Genomic DNA, 19,563 nt, shown 5'->3' on the forward strand with positions numbered 1-19,563 from the left:
ATCAAATTGAGCATTCATGATATATATACCTGTATATAWATATATATATATATATATATATATATATATATATATATATATATATATATATATATATATACTATGTATACATAAATTTATATCATATATATATAATCAATAATACATATATATATATATATATACTTAAATTAAGTTATGACACCAATAATAATTGTAAAAAAAATTAATATAATAATAATAATTGATAAAATTATACAGGTACTATAAATTATACTACATTAATTAATTAATTATTATTATTATTATTATTATAGGTAATATAAGACTGTTATATATGGCACCAAAAAAATAATAATATTATCAGGTTCAAATTAATTAATTAATTAATTTTTTTATAATAATTATTAAATTGTCACAATTGTCATAAGTTATAATTAGTTTCATAAAATTCATACAATAATTTAGATAATTAATTATTATTATTATTATGATAGTTATAAAATAATTAAAAAATATATAAATTATAATTAAATAGATATAATGAATGACAAGAGTAGTAGTAATAGTAGTAATAGTTATAATTTGTGATCCATAAGCGCTTCTCTATCTATCTATATATATATATATCTCTCTTTCATACATCCGTTTCGATACAACGGCGCGATTTCGATGACGACCTAACTCTATCACTGGATTGGTTGTTGGTCTTGATATCGTTAATTAGATTATTATTATCGGCGGCGGCGGTGACAAAATTTTGGCCACTTTTCTGATGTGATTTTGATTTGTTTGTCAAAGATTTCATAAAAAACAACGAATTGCCGTTCCTTTGGTCGCTATGTTTAGTATGTTTGGTAGTCGTCGTCGTCGACATCAAATCAGTGGTATGTTTGTCATCAGTTAAGTGATAGTTGTTATTATATTTATCATATTTGTCGCTATTATGATGCGATGATACAGTTGTCGGTGTTGTTGTTGAATGATGTTTGTGGTGATTACGATGATATTGTGGTTGTTTTTTGTGTCCATTACTGTCCAAATTGTTGGCCTCGTCGGCACTTTGCGGTAACTTTTCAAATGTCGAATTCCTGACCAAATGTGTAACATTGTGTTCGCTTGTTTTGATTGATTTACCGAAAGACCTAATAATATATCGAAAAACAACAAAAAAAATGTCAAAATAATCGCTCAGTTAGTTATTATTATTGATTATAAACAATACCTTCGGGCAGATATAGATCGACTTAAATCGGATTTTTTAGTTGAATTTTTATCGGCTTTACTATCGTTGGACACACTTTTGCTGCGCTTCCAGAGCGACGCTATACGAGACGGAACTTCGAGTCCGCGACGCGAAAATGAGGCGCACGACGGAGTCATGCCGTTCGATGAGGTCGACGACAGACTGGCATTACTCGATCCCAATGTATGCGATGAGACCGAAGTGGTCAGCTTTGAGCGGATACTACCGCTGCCACTATTCGGCATAAACCACGACTTGTTCTTGGATTTAGAGTCCGACGTCGACGATAACGAACTTTTGTGTCCACCACTAGCGCTTAGCGGCGGTTTCATCGATGATATACTATCGCAGCTTTCGTTCGTATAGCTAATGTACTGCTGATGACCACCACCACCACCACCACCACCACCACTGCCAGAGTGTCGGCCAAATGAATGACTGGCGCCGCTGCCGGACGTCCTTTCGTGAGGCAAAAAGTATTCTTCGTTTAGATGAGTATCAGCCGATCGCGATCGACAAGCTCTCAGAGCCGAAGTACGCGTCTGTTTGGCCGTATATTTATTTTTGGCGGAAGAGGAGGTAGTGTGAGGTATGGGTGCCGATACTAACGGCAATTCATGGACTGCTTCTTTGGATTTCTTTTTAAATTAAAAACAAAACAAAAAAATAATTATAAAAAACATATCTAATTGTTAACTAATATTAATTATTAACAAACATTTCGGACGACTGGCCTAATAATTTTGGCCCTTCGGGGAGAGTTTATGTTATATGTGGCGCATCGGGAATCGCGATCCGATTCATCATAATCATCGTCATCAGCACCAACACCACCGACACAAACAATTTGATTGTTAACAACAACAATAGTATTATCGTCTAATAGATCTTCGGAACCGACCGGCGAGAATCGTCTTTCGGCTAAAATAATCTCTTTTTCGCGTTTCATTAGTCGTTGTTTGTCTTCAGCGGCAAAATCGGCGATAACATCGGCACAGATAGTGGGCGATTCCAGCGACAGCAGCGCCGCCGACGATGATCTACTGAATACGCCCGACGTTGACGACTGTATGGCACTCGACGGACACTCTTTGTCCAGTGGCAAGTCTTCGCCGGTCTCGGAATCTGATAGATCGTAGCCCTGAATGACGCCTCGTTTGTCCACTAAATTAGCAGAAAATTAAAAATAATTTTTAAAAAATATTTCTAATAAATTAGCTGTAATTTACATTTAGTATTATTATTATTTGCCGTTAATTGACGCAAACGGCAATTCTTTTCGGCAAACGTTTCCGATTCGGACGTATCGGCCAAATAGGTTAGCGAACCGATTTGTTGGGCACATAATTTGGCCATTTTCGTGACCTCATTCTGGCTGACGACGCCGCCGCCGCCGGCATCATAATCAAAATCATTATCGTAGGCAATGTCCGATATCTCCGACGTAGTACTGGCCACACTTTGTGTCATACAAATGTTGTCCATTATTGAGGGCGGCTTAACATTATCAAGTTGTTCACTCTTGTTATAAGTAGCACCGCCGCCAGTGCCGTTACCGCCACAGCCGCCCGACACCTGTCTCCACGAAAACGATTCGGTACTCGAAAACATAGATCCGTCCATAATTGATGGCGGCTTTACGTTATCCAATTCGGAAATACCGACCGAATCCATCATTGCCGATGACTTTAAATTGTCCAACAATTTGTTGCTGATATCAGTAGTCGATTGGCGTTCATCTGAATCAAAAAACAACAAACATTACCGATAAGTATTGGTCCAGAAAAACAAAAATCTAAGTCATAGTGAGTGTCACTTACTTTTGCGGCATATGGTATACGTAACGGTATTCTCATCGCACGAGTCGATTGCTTCGTCGTTAGTGACGCTATCAGATCTCTTGTGGCCGAACTGTTTGACCGGTGTTTGTCCATTGGTCTGAATCATACCCCTATTGATCACTTCGTATAGCAATTCGTGATCATCATCGTAGCCATAGTCGTTTCGGCGGTCATCATCATCATCGTCGTCGTCGTCCTCACCGATATTGCCGCCCGACTCCAGACTGAGTGCACTGAGCGGCGAATGACAACGAGTCAGTTCGACAGGTGTGTCCTCACAGTACTGTCGACTTTGGTCGCCGTTAACTTCGATCACATGGTCTTTACCAGAATAGTTGTTATTGTTGTTGATTAGTAGCAGATGTTGTTCATTGTTCGGCGATCGGACAATTGGCGTCGTTTTCGGCGTTTTTGGCGATCGTTTAGCCGCTGTTCGGCTAGTTCTTCGACTGGCGGTATTATGTTGCGAACGACTGGCACTACGACCCGATTCGATTAACGATTGGAGTAACTCTTCATCGTCATCGCTGTCATCGACGACATTGATATCGATATCAACATCATTGTCATCGCTTTCATCATCCGATGACTGATGAATAATAGCTGTTGTTGTCGTTGCTGTTGTGTTCATATAAATCTGTTCCGACTTTGTGTTAGTAGCTGTCAATTGTCAATAAAATATTTTTTTTTAATAGAAATTTTTGGGATCAAATAATGTAAAACAATACTTACTTGATATGGACAGTTGACTCAGGGAACTAGCATGCGATAGCTGACAAGGAGTTGCTTCGGTAGCGTAAGTGGTTAGTGTATCATTGTCCAAATATGACTGGCCGTCGGGAGCCGAACGTACCAAATAGGACATCGATCGCGAACAAGGAGTTTTGGTACGCGGATGAGGTATAGGTTTAGTGGTTGTTGTTGTCGTTGTTGACGATGAAGTGTTACCCGCCATCATCAGTACAGGTGACGGCGATAATTGTTGTTGTCGTTGTGGTGACGGAACTGTTCTCTTCGTCTGTGTCTCAATTCGATGCTGAGAATTGCGAGAGAATGTCCGTTCAGTGGATATATTACGCATTCCGGTCGATATACAAGCGTCCAGTAGTTGGACATCGGAGTCATCATCACTCGATGATGATGATGATGTGACAACAATATCCGTATGAATATCGTTGACATCAATTATCGGCTGATCCGAGTGTTGTCGGGAACTGTATGACTGTGCGCCGTTGCCATCAATTTGGATACCGCAGGTAGAAGTACCGACGCCGCTGCCGCCGCCGACACTCATATCATTCATATTCATATTCAAATCGCTGAGACCGTCGGTTAGTGAATTCAAACTCAACGACAGCGCCGAATAGACAGCTGGCGTACCTTCGGTAGCAAAACTAATGGGTGTCTCTTCAAATACCGTTCCCCTAATGAGATCATCGTTATTGGCTACGCTTTGCGCGGTGTAAGCGTTGTTTGTTGTCTTAATGGCATCGGTTAGGTGACCACCATTGCAGCCACTAATTGGCGTCGAGTGTATCATCATATGTTGTTGCTGTGAGGATAGTGTCGATCCTTTATATGGCAGTTTGGGACTATCGAGTGGACTATCGGGTAGATCGCTGGGCGAGACTGCTTGCGATTGAAGTCGACTATAGCATCGAAAAAAAAATAAATGTAAAAATTATCGGTTAATTAATAACCGGTTTTTAAATAATACTTATAAAAAAACAAACCTGAATTCACTGACGACCGAACTCTGGCAGATATCCGACTTGACATCGCAGTCGCTCAGCTCAGACATAGAGCTGCTCCGGGAGAACATCATTGGCGTCACTTCGCCGTAATCTTGACCATTATTGGTCACGTTTTGCTGCTGCTGATCACCAATAAATGTCTGACTACAATAACTTCTATGATGATCGCCACCACCAGCACCATCACGACTACCATCATCTGGAATAGGCGACGGCGGAGTAGTAGTTCCATCAGCAGCAGCAACAGTACTGAAACCATTCATATTCTGTTTAATATTACCACTACTAGTAGATTGTGATAAAAATTTTGGTTTCGGCGGTAGAGTTGGCTTATTGTATAATATTAGCGGCTTTTGTTGTTGCCGCCGGGTTGTGGCGGCAGCGTCGCAATCGTCGTCCGCCGATTGATCAATTGGTCCACCATTACTTCGATGATGATGATGCTGATGATGATCTTGGATATCATTAAAATCGGGATTAGTCAGCGATCGTTTTTCTTCATCAATCGATGACATGCCAGCCGCACGCAAATCGGTTAGCGACGAGGCCAGCGAAAAGTTTAGCGGAGTTCCCTCAGTATTATAGACTTTAACCGAATCGTCGCACGCTGTCGACGCATGAGTCGGACCAGTGGCCACCGCCGGCGGAACCAATCTGGGAGCTACAAAATCATCAATCGGACGCTCTTTATAGCGTATACTATAGTCGGTTGGTTCGGGATCGGCGTCAAGCATCGAATTGGTAAACATTGAACACGATTGGCCGCCACTGCCTCTAGTGGTCGATCGTTTCATCGATGAATTACCGTCGGTATTGTATCTTTAGTTAAAAACAAAACAAAAACAGTTTTTAATAATCAAATAATAACTATCAAATTGTTTTTGACATACATATCATAATCGATATCATTGTCGTTCATTCTATAGTGGTTTGCGGGTAGTGTCGCATAAATAGGTGATGTCGTGTGCTGTTTGGCAAACGTTGTCCGCTGCCTGCGCTCTCTGATTATGTTGACGGCATCGGTAGTTGTGCTGGCACTGGTGTTAGTGGCGGTGGCTGTGCCATTCAATCTGCCCACTGGTTCCGAATGTGACGATTCAATACTGTCCCGACTGTTTGAACGGGAAACCTGATGCGGATTTATGTGAGCCGAACACGATGTATACATCCGACCTAGTATTGGATAAAGATTATAAAGTACCGGTATAACTTATTATATACAAACTGTTAGCTAACTGTGCCCATACCTGGCAAAAAGACATTGCCTTTGGATGGATAGGTGCCGTGCGGTGGCGCCGATTCGATGCGATCCATATCCTCTTTGATTGCCTTAATTTTGCGCGCCTGTAGCGATGGTATCGATGCATTGGAACAGTTGTTTTCGGCTAATAATAAATAATAATAATAATATACATTAGTTCAATACAAACTACTGGTGCTATAGTTAGCCCACACCACTCCCACCCCTACCACCAACATATTGGATCACTTACTGGTAATGGGTATATAATCGGGTGCTATCGGCGAACTGAGCAAATTTTTCAGTGTATTCTGGGCGCCGTCGGCTATCGTCTGATGTCGGCTATTGGTCAGTTTGGTCAGCATGGGTACGGCGCCCAACTCGAACAATGCAAACTGATATTTCGGACACAAAGCCGACAAATCCCATAGAGCCAGACAAGCGTTGGCCACTTCAGTGATGGCCGGCGATTTCAACTGATCCAATAGTACGGCAATTGTCTGATGTTTGCGCAACACTTCGCGATATTCGTCGCAACTTTTGGCCGAAAAAGACGATGCGGACGATACCGATGCCGCCGCTGCCGACACTATAATTGAATGGACAATAAAAAAAATTTTGATAGATTAGTCTCTCTTTTACACACTGGCCACCCGTTGTTGACCACCAAACCCCTCCACCCGATGTATACTTACTGTTAAAGTGTCCACTAATTGACATATCGATAGCGCTATTGTTGTTGCCCGTCGTCTCGTTGTTGGCCGCCATCTCTCTCTCTCTCTCTCTCTCACTCGCGCGCGGGATATTAGGTCACTGTTGTTGTTGTTGTTGTTGCCGCTGAATGAATCAATTGATGTAATCTAACCCATCGATCGGTTGGTCAGTCTCTCTATCTCTTTCACTGTCATCGATGGCCACTCCTAATGAATGGACAGTATTATCGGTAATCTTGTTATTGTTGTCTACGACTAGTAGTAGTAAACAGTGTATGCAATGAATGTCTAAACCATTGTTTATTATATTTAGTAGTGTGTCTAATGTATAGTCTAAAATAGTACTAAAATATACATTAATGGATAGTAATAAACAATACGCAATTAGATAGCATAGCATTTTGGTCCCATATTACACTAAACACTGTATTATTATTGTCAAAAATAACTTTCAACATTCAAAACACACATTTAATTTATGAATGAATTGTTTACTAAAAAAAATAAATAAAGAAATAAAAAATAATTTTTTTAATTAAATAACAAATTATTTAAACAATTAGTTAAAACAGATATTTGTTTGATTGTTTGGCCACCAATTGGTCTCTTTTAAAAAAAAAACAATGTCATCGTCAGCATCGGACGGCTCGGAATCAGATGGCGAACCTATAGTAACGTTGGCCGCCGGCCGCGTCCGACGGCCCAAAGCGGGTGCAAACATGTCGCGGCTGTTGGACAGCGAAGAAGCCGTCGACGACTTTTATAAGACAACTTACGGCGGTTTCGAAGAGGTTGATGAGGTTCGTCAACAAATGTCCAGTAATTTAATCGTTTTGTTTTGTTGTCTGAAAACAGGAGGTCGAAGATAACGACTATACAAGCGATGGCAGCGATTCGCACGACGAGATCGATTCAGACTTTTCTATCGATGAAAATGACGAACCAGTTAGCGATGGCGACGACGAAGACAATCGTAAGCGAAGACGATCTAAGCCAGCAAAACGCGGCGCTTATAGAGAACCGAAACCGGCGGCGGCAGCGGCGCCGGTGATCAAGAAGCCGACGCCGATAGTTAAGGTTAAGACTGAAACGCCGGCCGCTGAAGCCAGTAGTAGTCGCAGATCGATGGCCACAGTATCGGGAACGTCGCCAACGAAGAATCGCTTAACGCCGAAAAAATCGTTTCGCGAATCGACACGTCGTAACGCCCGGGAAACTGAACAACGATTACGAATTGCCCGAAAAGAGACGGAAATGCGACGTAAGGCCGGAGTGAATAAGGTTCCCGAATATCGACAGTTAACTCAACAGGAAATGTTTCGCGAGGCCAAGAAAACGGAACAATTGAATCTGAAATCATTGGAAAGATATCGTAAACTTGAATTGGAAAAATCAAAAAAGATTAAGTTGGTTAAGGAGGCGCCCAAAGGACCGATGATTAGATACCAATCGGTAACGATGCCGCTCATCGAAGTTATTAGTTCCGAGACGTTCGACAAAAATAGCGACAACAACGATATGGACGTCGACAACGATACCAATGATACTACCGATAATAGTATGGCTGCTGCTGTGGTGGCTGCTGATGACGATAACGGTGGTATTGTCGGCGATGATGATGATGATGATAGTCAAGTGTCAACAACAATCAATGGTGACAAACAACAACAGGTATGTCCCGAAATGACCCGATAATTAATTATCTCTTAATTTATGTGAAATTAATTGTAAAATTTGTTTATTTTTTGTTTTTATCGGACGGATCGCTCGCATCCATATTAGAAAACATTGACACCCGAACCAGTCGTTGTTGTCGACACCGATGCCAAATGTTCGCGAACTTTCATCTCATTTACCGACGACAAAACCTACGCGGATTACTTTTCCGGTCATCGTCGTCGGCCACCGCAAGTCAAGCCGAAACTCTACTGTCCGATTAGTCATCTGCCCGGCCGATACTTTGATCCGGTCACACTGTTACCGTATTCGTCGGCCGCAACGTTTCGGGCAATACGCGAAGCCTACTATAAACAATTGGAACAACTGGGCGATCAGCGGCAGCCCGAAGTAGCCAAATGGATACAATGGCGCAAACGTACGGCCGCTCAGCGTAACAATATTCAGCCCCGAATTATTAGGATTATTAAATAATTACAATTTGAATAATAATAGTTAGTTAGTTAGTTATAACTTTAAATACAGTACAGTTTACTGTATAATTTAATTAAATTATTATTTTTTTTTGCTAATCATTTAATTACAATTATACAATACAATCAATATTTCAATTGTATTTTTGTTTGTGTGCGCTATATATTAACTGTATGTCCTTATAATTTTTTTGTTATTGATTTATTATGATTTTGATTTTTTATGATTATAAATCTAGACTAGACTATAATGATATATATTAATTTAAACATAATCTGATTTATTTTCAAATTAACTATAATAACTATTTTAATTATTTTAATTTACACACAATTATATTTTATACAGTACTGTATATTGCATTGTATTGAACATCAGTATATATTAAATTAAAATTTAACTTAATTTTTCTAAATATTATCAAATTTAAATAATTATTTTTTAAAAATATATATATATATATATAAATAACTATAAAATTAACAAAAATTAAATATATTTAACATTTTTAAAAAAAAAATATGATAATTAAAACATTATTATTATTATTATTATTAATTTTTAGTGCAATCATTATAATCACTTACTATGTGTGCGGTATTATCGGTAATTATCGGTCCAATTAATTATATGGCAAATAAATCACTGATACAATTGATTGTCGTCAATATACTCGATAACCGAATCGGGACACAGATAGCGTATACTTTGGCCACTTTTGATGGCCTGGCGTACAGCCGACGAACTAACCGTATTCTGTATGGTCTCTTCGACAATCACTATGTTTTGCCGATATTTATTCAATATGGCCGCCTTGGGACTCGCGTCCAATGTACGCCACGGATCTGAACCCTGTCGGGTAACCACAACCATACCGTATTGGCCGCAAATTGTTTCGATATCTTCGTCGCGCCACAGATCGGGTACGTTAAACGTATCGAACAGATCGGCGCCGCACAACAGCCGCAACTGGACATCCGGCGGGTATTGTTTCCGATAGTGATCCATAGCGGCCAGTGTCCGCGTCCACCCGGGCTGTTCGGTTTCCCATCGATCACAGCGTACCCAATGTGGCCGCTGGTGTAACAACGGTTGTACGGCCAACTCGATCATACGGCACCGATGTTCAGCCGGGGCTAACCGTTTGCTAGTGGCGTACGACTGGTGTGTCGGCGATATGATACCTTCGGTGACCACTGTTTGGCTGTTTGTCGACTGCTGTAGTGCATCTCTGGCCACTTCAAACAGCCGCAAATGCATATTGGTTATCGGATTGAACGACCCGCAGCTCAATAGGACAGTACGTGTCGGCGATTGTTGTTGTTGGTCCATAACTATACCGTCGACGGTAGCAAACTTGTTGGTCACCCGCGCGTGAAAATTATGTTGAATTAAATTATTATTATATCTGAACTTATTTTGCACTAAATGTTTCAATAAATACATATAAATATTACATTAATAATAATACATATCATAAATACCGGTATATAAGTAATGCATTGATTATTATTGTTATACTGTTATCTATATCTATACCAGGGTTGGAAAAATACATGGTTTTGAATTTTTGACTTTTTTTTGTGTATAATACAGTAAAATACAATGTACTGCATGCATGTATTATACAAATTTTAATATACTAACATACTGTATATTATGTTTAAAAAATATTTTTAGTAAAAAATATAATTTTTAGAAAATGCATTATTTTTATTATTATTATCGTTATGTTTCAAAAGTTATAATAATCAAATAATTTAAAATAAAAAAAAATAATAATATTAAATCTATATTTATTATTATAAAACATGATTTACTTTGTTTATATCACTTTGATTTTAGCACTAAGTGGCGCTAAAAAAATTTATTTTTTTTTTGTAAACCAAATTTGTTCATGTATTTTACATATTGTATTATACAGTATAATACTGTATACACTTTGTATTATACAAACATTTTGTCTCTGCCAACACTGGTTATATCTATACTAAACTGTATATAATTTGTTCAATGTTTGTGTCGCGCGATTAATAATAATAATTTTATTATATTAAATAAAAAATTATTAATAAATAAAACATATATATATATATATATATACTGTTTATACAGTATAATAAACTGTAAGCGCGTAAGTATTGTTGCACGTGTTAACTATTGATAAACATTTTATTACGTGGAGCTAACTATAATAATAATACTATTACAATAATAGTGTATAATAATAGTGTATATAAAAAATTAAAACTATTGAATACAATAAAACATATGATAAGTGTTTATCAAATACAGTACTATTACACACACACACACACACACACACACACACACACACACACACACACACACACACACACACACACACACACACACACACACACACACACACACACACACACACACACACACACACACACACACACACACACACACACACACACACACACACACACACACACACACACACACACACACACACACACACACACACACATACATACACACACACACATAGGCTATCCATAAAAGTTATAAACCAAATGTATTTAACAACATTTATATCATAAATATATATTTTTTTTATTTTACACTACACTAACTAAATATACTGTAAAGATATAATTTTTTAATTTTTTAAAAAGTTTTTTACCTAGCTAACTAAAATAATATATTTATTATTTAGTTAGTGTAATACAATACACAATAAAACAATTGGACACCATGCACACAAAATAAACTATGAAATTAAATTTTAATTAACCTAAAAAAAGTTACTATAGTTATAACTTTATATAATAATTGAATTTGAACTTGGTAATTAAAAAAATAAAATAAAAAACTTTTTAAACTTTTAAAAAAAAAAGTTAATATAAAACTAAATAACAAATTTATTAATATTATAGCATAAAAAATTCCTAATTATATAGTAATTAATTAACTAAATTAATAATAATAACTCAAAAAAAAAAGTTTTAATATAAGCACAAAATCATTTACAAACAAACAAAAAATTAATACATTTTATTATACGATTGTTTCATCATATAATAAATAGTATAAAAGCAATCGTATAATAAAATGTATTAATTTTTTGTCTGTTTGTAAATGATTTTGTGCTTATATTTAATTTTAATTTAAACAAAATTATAATAATTTTAAATAATTTTATTTATTTTTCTAAAAATACTGTATATTTTTTGTATAACAAATAAAACACGATATCTATCGGCAAATATGTTCAGTAAGTGGTGTTCGGCAGTGAAAACTATAATCACATTATTATTATTATATCAATTGATAACAACCCGTTTGATAACCCAATTGGACCGTCAAATACATTACACACACATTCAATATGTTTGTTATTATCAGGGTTTTATGGAAATAAATGTCTGCCCTGGCAATGCCCAAATAGATGCCATAAATGCCTGGCATTTTGGGCATCTAATTTATTTGACTGCCAATTTAAATTGCTAAAAAGCAACTGTATTTATGTAAAAATAATGTAATTTAGAGTTTTAACGTGTTAATTAAATTTACAATTAATTTACTTATTTCCAATGATATTACCTTTTAATTAAAGGTATACAAAACAAAAATACAAGCAACTATATTATATATTATATTAAATTAATTAATAATATAAAATTAAAATAATAGGTGTCATCACCTGAAAATAGATGCCCAGGGCATGGCAGAGACAGGGCAGGCATTTGGCAAAATTGGCATCTAATGTTTATGCCTGCCATTTTTAAAACCCTGGTTATTATACATGTTTGCTATGTTTACACACACAATGTGTATATGTTTTTATGGCATTGAATTGAATACGAGTTAAATAATAATAATATAAATTATTTATAACACTATTTAATAATAAAAAAAATGTTTTTATTTTAGTTTTAATTTTTTTAGTTTAGTTTAGTTTAGTATTATTACTACTAATAATAGTTATATCATATTATTATTGCCTATCGATTGACACCAAATAAAAAAAAATTATAACAAAAAATATATTATTAAATGTTTGAGACTTTGAGAAAATTAAAACAACTTTTTTTTGTTATAATTTGTTTGACCACTTGAACTGATCCGCCGATGATTTTTTTTATAGGACACTAGTTGTTGTGAACACTACCGCATCGGCGGTAAGGTTTCGGAGGACACGCGGAGGAGGAGGAGGAGGACAACAATCGCCGCGACAAACAAGTGTGGGAAAAGTTGGCCACAAAAAGACAACGACGACAAAGTTAAGACCAAATGAGACGACAATCGCCACATGAAGTGACCGAAAATAATAACGCAGAAGAAGAAGAGGACGACGACGACGACAAAGAAGTGGTTATAAAGTTGTTTATGTCGGCCGACAACTGTTGAATACCAGTCTCTCCGACAACTCCGACACTTGTCTGCGACCACAACCATAGCCGGTAGACCCAACACCACCGCAACCACTTAGTGTGACACATAAATGTCTGGCCCATTGACCATACGATTTGTATGAATATATCCCCCGTTTTTTTTTAAATAATTTTATTTAATTGTCTGGCCTTACGGTTATAACCGATACAAACAATACTACCCTCGACTACGACGCGATGCTCAAGTCGATGAAGACGTTGTCCAAACAGAGCAAACAATTGTCCCGAAAATGTATATCAGTGGTCATATCGACAATGGATGCCCAGCTAGAGTTCGACATCGAACGATCGGCTTTCGGTCGCGATCTACTGGATCTGGTTTGCCGTACAATCGGTTTGCGAGAGGTGGCCTACTTTGGCCTACAGTTTATCGATACCAAAGGTTTTATTGCTTGGCTAAAGCCGGACAAGAAAATCATCGATCAGGACATTCAACACAACCGGCAGGAAGACGCTAACGGAAAAAAATTGAAATCAGTTGATCCGTCAATGAGTTTCCTATTTTTGGCCAAATTTTTTCCGGAAGACGTTGCCGAAGAGCTAATCCAAGAGATTACCCAACACTTGTTCTATTTGCAAGTCAAACAAGCCATACTCAATATGGACATCTATTGTCCGCCCGAAGCTACCGTACTGTTGGCATCGTATGCCGTACAGGCCAAGTACGGCGACTATGATGAGGCCAGCTATAAGCCGGGTATGTTAGCCGATGCCGAAGATTTGCTACCGCAACGGGTCATCGATCAATATCAGATGACACCGGAGATGTGGGAAGAAAAGATCAAGATCTGGTACGCCGATCACAAGGGTATGACCCGTGACGAAGCCGAGATGGAGTACCTGAAGATTGCCCAAGACTTGGACATGTATGGTGTCAACTATTTTCCGATAAGTAACAAAAAAGATAGCGAACTCTGGTTAGGTGTTACCGCTCTCGGACTGAATATCTACGAAAAGAACAATAAACTGACGCCAAAGATATCGTTTCCGTGGAGCGAAATACGTAATATCAGTTACGATGACAAGAAGTTTACCATTAAACCCGTAGATAGAGCCCATTCGCCGCAGTTTCAGTTTTATTCGTCGAAGACCCGAATGAATAAACTGATACTCGACTTGTGTATCGGTAATCATGACTTGTTTATGCGCCGCCGAAAACCCGATTCAATGGAATTGCAGCAAATGAAAGCACAGGCCAGAGAAGAGAAGGCCCGACGGCAGAAGGAAAGGCAGAAACTATTGCACGAAAAACGGTTGAGAGAAGAAGCGGAACGGGAAAGAGGAGAACTGGAACAACGTTTGCTGCAATATCAGGACGAAGCTCACGGCGCTCAGGAAGCACTCAGACGTAGCGAAGAAACGGCCGAATTGTTGGCCGAAAAGGCTCGGGTGGCCGAAGAAGAGGCTATGCTATTGTCGCAGAAGGCGGCCGAAGCTGAGGCCGAAATCCAGCGAATTAAGATCAGCGCCATTAAGACGGAGGAAGAAAAAGTTCTTATCGAACGCAAGGCGGCCGAAGCCGAACTGTTGGCGTCGGCAATGGTCGAAGAAAGTGAACGCCGGGCTAAAGAAGCGGAACAATTGCGTAATGAATTGCTTCGGGCGAAACTATCGGAAAGACATGCCAAAGAAAAACTAATGGATGTACTGAGAGGACCGGCATCGCCGACGCCAATGGGCAGCAAACAGATGAACGGAACTAATATTAAGATTGACAATCATTTTGCCAATAATATGCCGATTAATGGTAGCAATGGAATCAATTCGATGGACAACAATCATCATCATCATCACGAAGACGCTGGTAGTGTTGTTAACTCGTATTTCGATAGTTTATCGACAAATGGTTACAACAATGGCTGCAGTAATGGTATGAATATGTTGCGCGACTTGAATGAGTTGCGTCTGAACGAACTATCCGCTGCTGCCGACCATCTGGCCTATCATTCGGCCAGTCTGACCAATGGACTGGCATCATATCATACGGCGTACGGCAGTAATGGCACCAATGGTGTAACAGTGGGCTCGACTTCATCGCCCACATCATCCGTATCCAGACGTTCGCCAACCGGTATGAGTCTATTGTCGGCTACGGCTTGCGATCTACTGAGCGATACGGATGTCGAAAAGTTGGCCCTCGAGATCGAAAAAGAACGTTTGGAATATTTGGAAAAGTCACGTCACCTACAGGAACAGCTCCGGGATCTCAAGTCGGAGATTCAAGTGCTCAAAGTTGACGACCGGCTGCACCAATACGATCATATTCACGATGAAAATGTGACCCGCGGTGAAAATAAATACTCGACTTTGAGGCGAACCCGATCGGGAACTACCAAAGCAAGGGTCGCCTTCTTTGAAGAATTATAGCCACCGAAGAAGAATAAAATATAGGATTTATTTATAAATATATATAATATTTAACTAACTATTTGTATAATAATTTTAATCCATAGCTCTTAACAAACAAACAAACAAACAAACCATTCATTCATTTCTGTTTTTTTTGTTTTTTTTCTTCTCAATTGATTCACTAATTAATTAATTAATTATTTAGAGTCGAAATAATATTTTGTTGTTATTATTGTATTTAATTTTTTTTAAAAATATTATTTTAATTTAATTAATATATATGTTATGATATTTTTTTTGTTTTGTTGTTGCAATTAATGATCATTGCTTTTATATATATATATATAAATATATTTTACTATTTTTTTTTTTTTGAAAAAAATATCATCAGATCATGCAATACATCCATACAAATAAAAATCTAATAATAATTTTAATAATAATAATAATGACATTATAAACAGTTTTATTATGAATTTCAAAACAAAAAAAAATGAAACAATTATTTATACAAACATTATATATATRTGTTTTATATAATGATAAATATTGTGCCAAATTTTGGCTAAAATTTACTCTTTTTTTTGTTATTTGATAAACAAAAAACATTTAAGTTATTTAATTAATAATAATTATTTAAAGAAAAAAAAGAGAGAAAACTATTTTTTTTTGTTGTATATTTCAATGATGTTATAGTGATTTGTAATGTAAACTAATTGATAGTAATAATAATAATAATAATAATAACAGAAAATGTTTTCAATTTAATAAAAATAGTTTAATAATAATATTTAATTGATTACCACATCTTGACATGTCTTTTAAAACGGATATTAATAATACATGAAAACGTATCGAACAGTTATGTCATCGGCTCCGGGACTCTCTCTCTCTCTATCTCTCTCTTAGTCGGACTCATCCGACGATTCTGGTGTCTCTACTGCGCTCTCTTCCTCCTCTTCTTCTTCCATCTCGACATCCGATTCTTCTTTCTTCGGTTTTTTACTATCTTTGGACGACGATTTGTCTTTGCTTTTCGATGATGACTTCGATGACGACTTCTTCGACGACTCTTTTCGATCGGAATCGTCCGACGAACTCGAATCAGAATCGCTAATATATTCTTTACTTTTGAACGAACCGCTCTTTGTTGGCGATTTGTTGGCCGATTTTGACGCCGCCGCCGACGACGAACTCTTTTTTGTCGGTGATTTTGGCTTAAAGTCGCCGGCGTTATAGCTTTCCATAGCCTTTTCGTACTGTTTCTTGGCTTCGGCAGCCTTTTCGTCCCATTTTGGCTTATCTTTCAACTCTTTCCACAGTTCGCCGCCTTTTTTGGCAATTTCAGTGAAACTAAGTTTCGGATATTTCTCCCGAATCTTATCCCGATTGTCGTTAAACCACAACATATAGGCACTCATCGGTCGTTTTGGTTTATTCTCGTCCTTATCCTTCTTCGACGACTTCTCTTTTCTCTTCTTCTCTTTCTTTTCTTTTTTCTTTGGTTTTTCTCTTTCTTTTTCCTTTTTCTTCTTCTTATGACTGCTGCCTCCGCCGCCCTCTTCGTCCGAATCCTCCGACGACGATGCGCTGGCATTCGAATCAAATTCTTCGGCAACACTACCATCGGATTCTTTGTCCGGATTGAACGACTCGTCCGATTCATCGGAATCATCGCCAGCTTCTGTACGAATACGTCCTTCTTCGCGAACACGTTGCAAATAGGCATCCGGTTCGTCCTCTAGATCCGAATCGACCATACCTTCATCCCTGGCCTTCCGGGACTTTTCGCTACCGCCGCCTTCCATACCCCGGTTCTTGATCTTCAGATTTTTTTTCGATACAAAGTCAAACAATTTCGAATATTCCTCTTTTTCGATGGAACTGAACGTATGGACAAATGCCGATTTGGTTTCCACTTCGAAATCGAACGAACGAGTCGAACCACCCGAACGGGCAAAGTTGATGGAAATGATTTCTTCGAAACGGATATGTATGGGTGGCTTATGTAGATAAATGAAACCCCTGTCCAGGGGATAGAGTAGTCCAGCACTGGCTCTGTACGAACAGGTAATAACCGGGACATCTTTGACCGAACAGAATGTCGGATCGGGTAATGTAATCTTTCGTTGAACCAAAACGCGCATAATTTTGGCCAACAATTCGTAGACCGGTCCGGACATCTGTTGTTGTAGTTTTCCTTCGTATTTCTCTTTCAGGTCACGTTCACTCATACCCAGATCGACAGCCAGTTCATCCTCTTTGCTAAACAATAGGATCAAAAAGTGATACCTAGTCTGTCCTTGTTTGATGGGCGGATCCAATGACATAACAAAAAATACTTGACGACTATCTTTGTGCGGCAATTGAAACAAACGCAATACGGAGGTAATCGGTATCTTGTAGTCGAATGTCTTGCCGTGCAATTGGATAAATGTCGGAAAGATTTTGATATCGTATCGGCCGCGCGGTGTCAGACACTGAATCTCTTTGAACGTAACCACAGCGTCGCCGGTGGCCTGTATAATGTTGGCCATCGACAGTATCTGTTCCATGAACGACTGGGCCGTATCCACGCCATCGATGGTCGGTATATGAAAACGCATTTCCATCAGACTGTTGGGCGCTTCGTCGTTCTGATGAAACTCTAGTGTCACCTCATTCTTGGCGGTCGTACAGTGGCTGACGTTCAGCAACGGTACCTCAAAGGCTCGTTCGTTTTTCTTGATATCAAACCCGAGAACATTACCATCGAAGTCAGCGGTTCCCCAATTCCAGCCCCGGAGGCAATTGTCTCGGGGCTGTAGTTCGAGTTCGTAGTTTTTGTCGAAAAACTTTTTCAACTTTTCGTAATCGGATTCAACAAAACCGCCGAATCGGGACATCTGACCCGATTTGTTCATTACCCGAACGATACGTTCGCCGGCCATTCGTTGCCAGCCTAAGCTGTCGATATCGTTGGCCGCCAACGTCTCGACTTTACCGGTTTTACCGCTTTTGAAGATAATCTGATTGCCGGTCAGTTTCAGTCGGCCGGAGATCTAATAATAATAGATAAAACAACAAACAAGACATTAGTGATGACAATTGTTTGGACACATAATTACCGGTGCGGTAACACCGGTAACGGCAGCGGCGGCGGCGGCGGCGCCTCCGCTGCCGCCGCCGCCAAAACAAACAAACCATAGATCCTCTCTCCTCTTTGGACGCGTCGTTATACTCCAGATAGTCGGTCATTGTTGTCGTTGATGACAATGATATCAATTAATTAATCAATCAATCAATCGGTGGTTATAATAGTTTTGACGCAAAAACGTTAACTAAAAAAATACTAAACAAAACAAAACAATAGCTATTTGTGTGTTATGTGTTGTGTGCTTATCAATCATATATCGTTCGCATAGAACACTCAGAAATAGATATTAATGTTTTTTTTTGTTTTTTTTTTTGGTTAGTAATAGTGTATTTAATATTGGGATATTATTTAAAGTATGAGCTGTGATCGCACCCTCTATTAGATTGCAACCTAACTAATGTTTTAGCACTACTAAAGCTACACATTGATACAAATATACAGTACATCCACAGTATAGCATACAGTTAAGTGAAAACACTAATTGGTCAATAATAAGCACTTAATAGTTTATTAATTGTGTGTATAATTAATTATTTACAAATTATTAATTATGGTGTAATACCATTAAAATTTAGTTTAGGTTGCGGGGCGTACACCAGGTTAGGTAACGTTAGGTAACACTAATTTACTATTACTTGACTACTATTGCTTGCTTTCTATGTATATGTTATACTGTACTGTATATTATACAGTGTATAACATACACAGTGTGTAGTTTTAGTTAAACTAA

General features: G+C 38.1%; 5 protein-coding genes across 5 annotated transcripts; 2 read left to right on the plus strand and 3 right to left on the minus strand.

Annotated features, from left to right (window-relative positions):
- Positions 1–573: 573 nt before the first annotated feature.
- On the minus strand, positions 574–7,089 carry LOC128953579 (adenomatous polyposis coli protein-like). Its single transcript, XM_054299071.1, has 11 exons — positions 6,756–7,089; positions 6,314–6,649; positions 6,068–6,205; positions 5,711–5,993; positions 4,800–5,639; positions 3,799–4,715; positions 3,046–3,726; positions 2,455–2,964; positions 1,944–2,389; positions 1,205–1,863; positions 574–1,124 (listed from the first exon to the last, which is right to left on the minus strand). The coding sequence occupies exons 1-11, from the start codon at positions 6,826–6,828 to the stop codon at positions 617–619; spliced, it is 5,391 nt and encodes a 1,796-aa protein (XP_054155046.1). The 5' UTR covers positions 6,829–7,089; the 3' UTR covers positions 574–616.
- A 231-nt stretch (positions 7,090–7,320) lies between these two features.
- Positions 7,321–8,924, plus strand: LOC128953482 (vacuolar protein sorting-associated protein 72 homolog). Its single transcript, XM_054298964.1, has 3 exons — positions 7,321–7,564; positions 7,629–8,444; positions 8,556–8,924. The coding sequence occupies exons 1-3, from the start codon at positions 7,397–7,399 to the stop codon at positions 8,922–8,924; spliced, it is 1,353 nt and encodes a 450-aa protein (XP_054154939.1). The 5' UTR covers positions 7,321–7,396.
- Positions 8,925–9,496: 572 nt separating this feature from the next.
- LOC128953525 (nicotinamide/nicotinic acid mononucleotide adenylyltransferase 3-like) lies at positions 9,497–10,359 on the minus strand. Its single transcript, XM_054299010.1, has one exon. It carries the CDS (start codon positions 10,254–10,256, stop codon positions 9,567–9,569), a length of 690 nt encoding a protein of 229 aa, XP_054154985.1. The 5' UTR covers positions 10,257–10,359; the 3' UTR covers positions 9,497–9,566.
- Positions 10,360–12,953: 2,594 nt separating this feature from the next.
- On the plus strand, positions 12,954–15,771 carry LOC128953558 (merlin-like). The gene has a single exon (XM_054299048.1). It carries the CDS (start codon positions 13,526–13,528, stop codon positions 15,713–15,715), a length of 2,190 nt encoding a protein of 729 aa, XP_054155023.1. The 5' UTR covers positions 12,954–13,525; the 3' UTR covers positions 15,716–15,771.
- A 707-nt stretch (positions 15,772–16,478) lies between these two features.
- Positions 16,479–19,132, minus strand: LOC128953554 (FACT complex subunit Ssrp1-like). The gene is made up of 2 exons (XM_054299043.1): positions 18,881–19,132; positions 16,479–18,738 (listed from the first exon to the last, which is right to left on the minus strand). Exons 1-2 carry the CDS (start codon positions 18,932–18,934, stop codon positions 16,603–16,605), a joined length of 2,190 nt encoding a protein of 729 aa, XP_054155018.1. The 5' UTR covers positions 18,935–19,132; the 3' UTR covers positions 16,479–16,602.
- Positions 19,133–19,563: the final 431 nt, after the last annotated feature.

This window comes from Oppia nitens, unplaced genomic scaffold (genome assembly GCF_028296485.1).
Source record: "Oppia nitens isolate AA-2021 unplaced genomic scaffold, nextdenovo-longstitch-racon4-pilon3 scaffold22_pilon_pilon_pilon, whole genome shotgun sequence".
NCBI lineage: Eukaryota > Metazoa > Arthropoda > Arachnida > Sarcoptiformes > Oppiidae > Oppia > Oppia nitens.